The sequence below is a fragment of the Acanthisitta chloris genome, unplaced genomic scaffold (genome assembly GCF_000695815.1).
Source record: "Acanthisitta chloris isolate BGI_N310 unplaced genomic scaffold, ASM69581v1 scaffold12579, whole genome shotgun sequence".
Classification (NCBI taxonomy): Eukaryota; Metazoa; Chordata; class Aves; order Passeriformes; family Acanthisittidae; genus Acanthisitta; species Acanthisitta chloris.
The window spans coordinates 9,953-18,707 of NW_008689893.1; the positions used below are offsets into that span (position 1 = coordinate 9,953).

At 39.4% G+C, this 8,755-nt stretch overlaps 1 protein-coding gene across 1 annotated transcript in view; it reads left to right on the forward strand.

The window, feature by feature from the left end:
- The window catches only part of ZBTB49 (zinc finger and BTB domain containing 49), a 14,885-nt gene extending 8,417 nt beyond the window's left edge, over positions 1–6,468 (forward strand). The window contains exons 4-7 of the mRNA XM_009081609.1: positions 2,880–2,953; positions 3,594–3,676; positions 3,770–3,931; positions 5,798–6,468. Of these exons, the coding sequence (XP_009079857.1) occupies positions 2,880–2,953; positions 3,594–3,676; positions 3,770–3,931; positions 5,798–6,468 (990 nt within the window). The remainder of the gene's footprint in view (positions 1–2,879; positions 2,954–3,593; positions 3,677–3,769; positions 3,932–5,797) is intronic.
- Positions 6,469–8,755: the final 2,287 nt, after the last annotated feature.

An 8,755-nucleotide genomic window follows, 5' to 3' on the forward strand; every position in this document is an offset into this window, starting at 1 on the left:
CCATTCGGAACTGAGTCTGCTCATTAAGCGAAGAAGTGCATTTTCATTCATTTTGATGGCCAAACTTCTAGTTATTGAAAGAAAAACATGGATTTCTCCAAATTCCACTAAAAATACTTCTGGAAAGTAGAGTGGTATCCCCCCCACCTCCTCTACTGTGGGGGAAGAGGGAATAAAAATGCCTCACACACTCAGAGTGTATGACCGGAACTGAGTCTGCTCATTAAGCGAAGAAGTGCATTTTCATTCATTTTGATGGCCAAACTTCTAGTTATTGAAAGAAAAACATGGATTTCTCCAAATTCCACTAAAAATACTTCTGGAAAGTAGAGTGGTATCCCCCCCACCTCCTCTACTGTGGGGGAAGAGGGAATAAAAATGCCTCACACACTCAGAGTGTATGACAAGCAATGTGCTTTGCTCCTCTTTAGTTAAAAACACAAACAAAACCCTGACAAAACTGGAAAATTCTGCCTTTTAATTAGACACTCTCAGTTTCCCTCCCCATTACCTCACTTGCCTGAAGGTGTAGGTGATACATACTGATGAACAATCCCTCCAGCATCCTTAGCCATAGCATTCAGCTTGGGTGTTGCAGTTCTTTCTCTGGTCACAAAGGGACCTCTCATACTTCTGAGCTACTTTTCAATCCTGTAAAGAAGATTCCACCTACCAGAAAGTAAGAAGGAAGGATAATTGCTGTCTACCTTTTCCTTGAAAGACCATCTCTGATCTTGTTCTTTACCTTCTCCGTCTGCAGGCACAGAAATAGAAACACTTTTCTTATTTAAGCCTTCATGTTCTGTGCTTTTGAGACAGTGCAGTCATTGTGCCTGGTGGTGTGTCTGCTCCTGCTAACTGATATTCTGTGTGTTGGGATGTGGAGCAGAAACTGAAGAAAGCAGGGGAACTTGACATGGAAACTCATAGTCCAGAACAAACAGCCACAAATGGTTCTGATTTTTGGAGAAAAAGATTCCTTTTGTATTTCCAAGCCTGCATCTTCCTTTACTGCCAGTGCACAGCCAACAGGTGATGTGATGTGAAGCTTCTCTGGCTGGTGGTCCAGGATATCATGTTTTACCTCCTGACTCCTTCCTTCTGCAGTACTTCTTTTGAGGCTCCATATGCATAAGTTCCTTCACTTTGAAATCATTCCAGTTACAAATGGACTAAGTCTGGCATCTCTCTGGTCTCCAAATTAGTGAGGAGTGGTATGCAGCCAGTAAGAAGATTCTTCTGAGCATTCTGTTTTCTTTCATGCTTGCAAAAGTCTTCTTGTGCTTTTCTGTTGGGGTGGCATATGATGCTCTAACCAAGGTTGTGTGCCAGCTTTAAAGCTTGAGAATACAAGCCAAAGATTATTTTTTTTACCTTTTTTTCTTAGCACAGTTAATAACAAGCTTTGCCCTTGTTAGGAGGATCTACTTGCTGCTCTCTGTAATGTGTTGTTATTCTTGCTTAAAATGCCTCTATGGGAACTATTTTAAGTAAGTTGTTGCACTTCAAATTCACCCTCTGTCTTTATCCAGAGTAATTTTCAAATGCCCATGATATGGTTTGTTTTGGATAGAAGTAAAGGTTCTCTTTTGTAGGTTTCTCTCAAATGCCCCTCTGCATCGAATGCCTTCTCTTTGCAAAGCACAAATTATTCCATGCTTCATCTTCTCCTTCCTCAAATGTAGGTGCCTAATGCCTCTCTTGGAATGGAGTTCAGTAGGATAAAATTTGGCCTGAGAAAACAGTGGTTCAGTCACACTGTTGTCTGGAGAAAATTTACAGGGGTTAAAGAAACTCTCAGGGTTCAAACACTGGTCCATTTAATATTGTCCTCTGTCTCTTTGTGTGTCTGCACACAGAGACTGTCTGTACTTGAGTTCTGGTATATTACAAGGTCCGATTACAGTGCTTATATCACAGGGAATTTATTACCTATAGGAGTCAGAAGAAATTACTGATGGGTCTTACTTTTGTTGTCTTACTGTGGCTCAAGAGGACATGATAATCTTTCCATCCCCAATTTTCTTTCCCAGTTGAAAGGACTTAATGTTCCTTTAGTGTACTTATATCAAACAGGCAAAGAGAAAGGAAGGGTTAAACACTGGCCATGGAAGTATGCATAAGTGATGGCCCATCTGCAGCTCTTCTATCCAGACTAGCTGTGTCCTGTGCTTTGGGAACTGGACTCTCAGTGGATTAGCCATTCAGAAACAGCAGTGGCTGTTGGACTCAGTAAGGTGGTTTTATCTAGTCATTATCTGATTTGCCTGCTAGACTAGCATGATTTTTATAGGACTGAGAGGAAGGATATGTAATAAAATAGAAGTAATCTCATTCATACATTTCTGTACTTCCTGTTCTGTTTTCTTTTGCTACAAGTAAATATTTATAGGTTTGGAGCACTTGGCTCTGTGTATTTTATGGCCTGAAAAATGTTCACCCGATTCTTTTCTTCTGAACCTCTTGGTAGGTGAATTCAGACATCCTGGGATAACAATTTTTTATTTGTAGGACAGGGAAAGTGAGACTAATATGAACCATATTGCTAGCAAGTTTTCTTCTTCACTGCATTCTAGATAGTGTAATTTTCATTTATAATTAGATCTATAGGTCTTTCTTTTCCCTTAGCATTTGATTTCAGGCTTTTTTTTTTCTTTTTCTGTCCTTATCAATGTATAATTGCATGCACAATTTGCTCTTGCAGTACATGGTAGTCTGTCTTTACTAGATAAGAATGCTTGAGTTCATATGTGCTTTATAGTATTCACTGCTTTAGAAGTAGGAGTAAAAAGCCAGTCTCATAGTTCCCATCAGTGATTTTTATCTGTATACAACAACAGGCAAGCTGAATTTAAATGCTGAAATTGCTGTTCCTTCAGGCAGGTAATCTCCAGACGCATTTACGTCGACATTCTGGTGAAAAGCCATACATTTGTGAAATCTGTGGGAAAAGGTGAGTAGAATTGTTCACCTTAGTAAAGTTACCGTGACAAAATTAGTTCAGGTTTTCTTTTCATCTTCAGGATGATAACTAAGGCAGCATGCTGCTCAGTTTTGTTTGAAAGACACTGTGTGCTGATAGGATGAAAATACAGAAATGTCTGCAATTGTCTTGTTGCAAGTAGATAGCAAGATAACGATGTCACCAGGGTTTGTGGTCTTAATGTTTTGTATACTGGGATGTAGTTAGGAATATACTGTTATGTATTTTGTACAGTGTGAGTCAGAATGAATCTTGCAGTTTTGTACCTTCCCCTCACTTCGTTTTTCATTATTTGGTGATACAGTTTTGGTTCCATTTTATGGAATTCTGGCGTATGGGAAACTTGACAAATTTAAGCAAAGCATTAAATATTTCTTCCTTTTGCTAGCTAAAAGGTGGCAGAAAATACACTAATGCAGGAGTAGCACAAATGGAGAATGAGTTACATCAACGGTAAAAAGGTATTTTGGGGGTTTTTTTCTAGCATAAATGTAAATGGACATTGCCAGTTTCAAAATGTTTTTCTTAAATGCATCCATTTAACTGTGTGTTAGATCTTAATCTTTGCTCAGAACATCAGGCATGATTGGCTTTCTGTATTCTGTTACAGATTTGCTGCTTCTGGTGATGTTCAGCGTCATATTATTATTCATTCTGGGGAAAAGCCTCATCTGTGTGATATCTGTGGCAGAGGTATGTAAGGACCAAAGTTTCTGCCTCTTGGGGGTTTTTTTTTGACTGAAATACAAGGAATCGTTTTAATCTCAGTCTGTCCTATTTTTCTAGGATTCAGTAACTTCAGTAATTTGAAGGAGCATAAAAAGACCCACACAGCAGATAAAGTGTTCACCTGTGATGAGTGTGGGAAGTCATTTAATATGCAACGAAAATTAGTGAAGCACAGAATTAGGCACACAGGAGAAAGACCATACAGCTGTTCAGCATGTGGTAAGATTTACTGGGCATCTCTTGGTTGTGTGTGGGAAATGACAAGTCAAAGTTCTTTTGTCAGCAGAATGACAATTCACCACCATGGTTTGAAATTGAAGTACCATGTTATGAGAGGTTTTCCCAAAGTCTTCTGTTTTGCATACTTCTTAGTCTTTCATTTGGTGTATTAAACTCCTTTATCTGTCATAAGTTCAAAAGAGAATTTCAGTTGAAGAACAGAGAAAGGATGGAAAGTTAGGTTTGATATCACTTGGCTATCAATGAAGTCTTTTTTTTCCCCAACTGAATACTGTTTGGTTTTAACTGCATTCACCTATAGAGTCTGATAAGAACAACATTTTGTTACTTGGCTTCAACCTCTGGAATTAAATAAAAATGTAGCAATGTTTCATACCAGAGAACACACATTTTCAAAGTCTGTTAGACAGGCCATACTTCCAGGTGGTCGGAAAAAGGCTCTTTGAGCCATGATTCATTCTTCATTAACACAGTTCTCAGAAATTGCATTGTCTCTCCTGATCTCATGTTACTTAGCATCCTGCATACTACTTACTCACTTTTCCTGCATACTACTCACTTTTTTGCCCTTAAATGCTGTTTTCGTATAGTTTCATTCATGTTCTGAGGAATGAGCTTTGCAGGAGTGTAGCTTCATATGATAATATCCCAGTGCAGTATGTTTTATTTGCACTGTCTTGAGGCACAAGAAAAAGCCAATATTATCAGGAGGTCTTGCATTAGAATGAGGAACTATAGACATGTAGGATGTGAAAGTATTAACAATCAGTCATGTTGCTGTCATTAGAACAGGCTTGTTTTCATCTTCTACTGGTCTTTTGAATAGTTTTCATTTGAGACAAGTTACCTTGTACTGAGAAGGCAAAAATTGTGCAAAGAGGATCTGATCAAGCATTAAGAAATCATTCACATTATGCAAAAAATACAGATGTGTTAATCCAGTAATTTGTAATTTTACTGTTACTGTTTACTGGCTGTTCTGAAGAGAAATCTGTGCAGTAGAATAAAAGGTATAAAGCTGAAAATTGAGACCAGGTGTTCGTTTAATACAGTTCCTTTTAGTTGGTCTCTGTCCTCACAGAATAAAACAAGTGAGATAAAAGTCACAAATAGGTACCAGATTACTTCTACTATCTTGAACAATGAGGTGTCTGAATCATGTAGAAATTCTGGAAATTAGTGCTCTCTTGTTCTGCTTGTTCTTCTACACTTTGCCTTGGTTCAGTCTCACACTTTGGTCTCTGCAGTATGGTGATTGAGCTTATTTGAGTCTGTGGTTCTGAAGAGAGGAAAGAGTTGAATTTTTTTTTTATTCTAATATTTACAGCAATACAAAGTCACAGTTCTTACACATTCTCTGGCTAGAATATAAAAAATGGACTGCTGCATTACGTTAGCTCAAAGTTAACAAAAAAGCTAACTTTATCAGCAGAGGAACTACTCTCAAACCATTGCTTTGTATGATGGAATTCTCACTGGAAGAGTATATTTAGAAGCTTATCAGCCTACTGTTTTTCCAGACAGATGAATTAAATTGGTAGTTTATTTTTTTCTTCATGAAGATGGATAAAAACTGAGAGCACTCACAGCTTTCAAATACTAATGGGTATTCTTGTCTCTGTAGACAAAAATGAAACACACTTGTTGGGAAACACAAGTTAGAAAATCAGATTAAGAAGAAGAAACAAGTTAATGGAATTATAAACATAGGTGGAACTTGCTTGAACCAGTTCTAGATAAAGTACCATGAGTGGGACATACCATACTTAATAGTTTCTCTAATTAAAACATGTTTATTCAGTCAGATTAAGATTTTATTCTTAATTTATCGCTTCTGTCTCGTAGGGAAATGTTTTGCAGGCTCTGGTGACCTGCGCAGACATGTGAGGACTCACACGGGAGAAAAACCCTATACCTGTGAAACTTGTAACAAATGCTTCACTCGCTCTGCAGTTCTGCGGAGGCACAAGAAAATGCACTGCAAAGCCTCTGAGGAGGGGCCAAACACTCTCGAGGAATTTACTCAAGGGATCGAAACTTCTGACCTTGACAAGTCTCAGAGTTCTGACTCTTTCGGCCCAGAAATGTCTGTTACGTTGTTACCAGTGTCTGTGAAGTTTCCCATTCGTCCAACTGGAAATTCCACCGAGTTTGACAGTTCTGGGGATTCTTACTGTAAGCTGCGATCCATGATCCAGCACCATGACTCTGCCAGCCAACAGAAACTCGGTGTGGATTCTGCTAAACTCCCAAAGGCTCAGGCACAGCAAACTCCACCGCCCCCATATCCTTACGCAGACGTGGATGTGTCCTCTGCAGAAGAACCTTTACAGGCTGATACCATGCCCATGGTTCGCTCCTCCCTGGGCAGCCTGGACAGCCACTGCAGTGATCCCCTGGGCAGTCGCGCGCCATCGGCCGCGTATAAGAACAATGAGGGGCCCTTCTTCTCCAGCATGACCCTCTGGGGTTTGGCCATGAAGACCTTGCAGAATGAAAGTGAATTGGAGCAATGAGAGCTCAGGTGGCTGTACCTAAACTTCTCAGAGGCATTTCAGGCTAAAGTGATTGCAATTGCACTGCAGCATAGAGCTTGAATATCAACAGTAACCAAGATACGCATGCCCAGAGCCCCATGTAGGCTGCTCTTATTTACACTGCTTCTCAGCAAAGTTCAGGTCTCCTTTTGGGGACCTTTGTTGTTTTGTGAACTGCACTGTGTAGCTCATGTGTTGCCATGATTTACTAAAATTTGCCGTTTACTAAATTTACCATTTAACTTGGAATTTTTTACCTGAGAGTGGAGGAAAGCATAGCCAATGCCTAATGTCATGGTATGGGGACAATTACAAGTATGGATCACCAGAGCTGTGTAAGGGTGTAGATATGACAAGAGGAAAATACTTAACAAATCCCTAGTGACCTTGAGTTTCAGTAGTGGCTTTCTTACCAGTAGGGTCGTCAGTTTACAGGACTTGATTATTGTGACATTAAATTTAATTGTTAAATACTGTATGATATTTGTGATAGTGCAAAGCAATGTATATCTAGAAACTTTATTTTTTTACAATAAAAAGCTTTTTTTAGTATTTTCTAAACTATTTTGCACAGCAGATTACTTGTACGATGAAGGCCAAGCTCGAGACATGCGAATAAAGGGAAGTTCTTTTACGTTGTATCTTAATTGCTCCATGGGTATCAACTTTTTATGGTTTTCACTAACAGTTCCATCTATTCCAGGTATCCTGAAAATGCTAATAGGGGATGCCACCACAAGAAGAGCAGCACTATAAAATAAATGCAAGCAATACACTAGTAGATTGGCTTGTACTTCAGTGAGTGAGTATGAAACATTGGCTAATTAATGGAATAAACAGACTGGTATGGGATAGAAGTTTTGCTTCAAGGCTTTTTTCTGTTTTGGTGCTTTGAATGGTTGCATTCACTCTCAGTATAGATCTGTTGCTGCATTTCAAACTGTTTGCTGCAGCCACATGACTTCTCCTGGCCTTTCTCCAACCCATCAGAAGGTTTCGCAGTGTGTTGTCAAGGCTTATGCTAAAACATCCCTTACATACTGCAGTTTCTGAAATGAAAATATCCTCATACTCACCTTTTTTCTGAAGTTCATTCACAGGATGGAAAGCCTGTTTGAAGCACATACTTCTTATTTCCTATAAGGAGTCTCAATCTTTGTAGGCTGAGAAGTGGGTTTGAGTGTTTTGCAACAGCTAACAAGATAGAATAGAATAGAATCATAGACTTTGAGGGGTTGGAATGGACATTTTAGATCGTGGGCAGGGACACCTCCCACCAGAGCAGGTTGCTCAAGGCTCATCCAACCTGGCTTTGAACACTGCCAGGGCTGGGGCAGTCACAGCCTCCCTGGGCAACCTGTGCCAGTGATGTGATGTCTCAGCACAATATCTATTACCACCACTCTTTAATCACACTGCAGTTCCTCTGCTGAAAAAAGTCATGTATGTGTAAACCTAATCGCTGGAACTGTCTAGTAATTAATATGTGTAATGTCATATATTCCTGGTATTAGAAAATACATCACTTAGAATGCAGATGCACTGGAAAACAAATTGGGAATTTTTTCACCTTTCTTTTCTTGAAGTGCACATCTACTAGAAAACTTTAAAACACCTAGATTTTTCCAGCCAGTGAAGTCAAAACACTGAAGCTTTTGCAGTGTGTGTATATGTGTGTGTGTTGAAAACAGCTCAGAGGCTAACTGAACACAGTCCTACATGGATTAAGCAGGGAGCACTTTAGATATGTGAACCGTTAGCTCTTCCCTCATTCATTGTCTTTGGAATTATTTGCCACTGAACGCTGCAGATCTTTGTAAGAATTGTCCACATGCTGTTCAACAATCCAGGTATTCTGGTTCTGTCCCTGACCATGTGTGCTCATGCTCACTCTCACTCTGCTTTCCTTGCACTAGTGCCTAAGGCAAGATGTGAGTATCTGCCAGTCACTAGCTCTGTAGGTTTCCTCTTGTCAGAAACTATCTTCAAATTTACTCATCCCAAGAGAAAATAGAAATTTGATTCTGTTCCCGTGAGGATTCTGTTGCTTGGAATGGATAAATCTGCAATTTGTGAACCTCCTAACTTTAAAGTTGCCTCTGGTCCTGCAATGGTTTTGCTTTCTCTGTTGTATTTTGGAGGAGTTACTTTAGGATAAGTTTAAAACAAACCATGTCGCAACCTTTATGCTCTTCTAACAGGGTATTGGAAGTCTGTACATGGGTTTGGAGCAATGTGTTACTGCCGTAAGACTGTCTTAAAATGG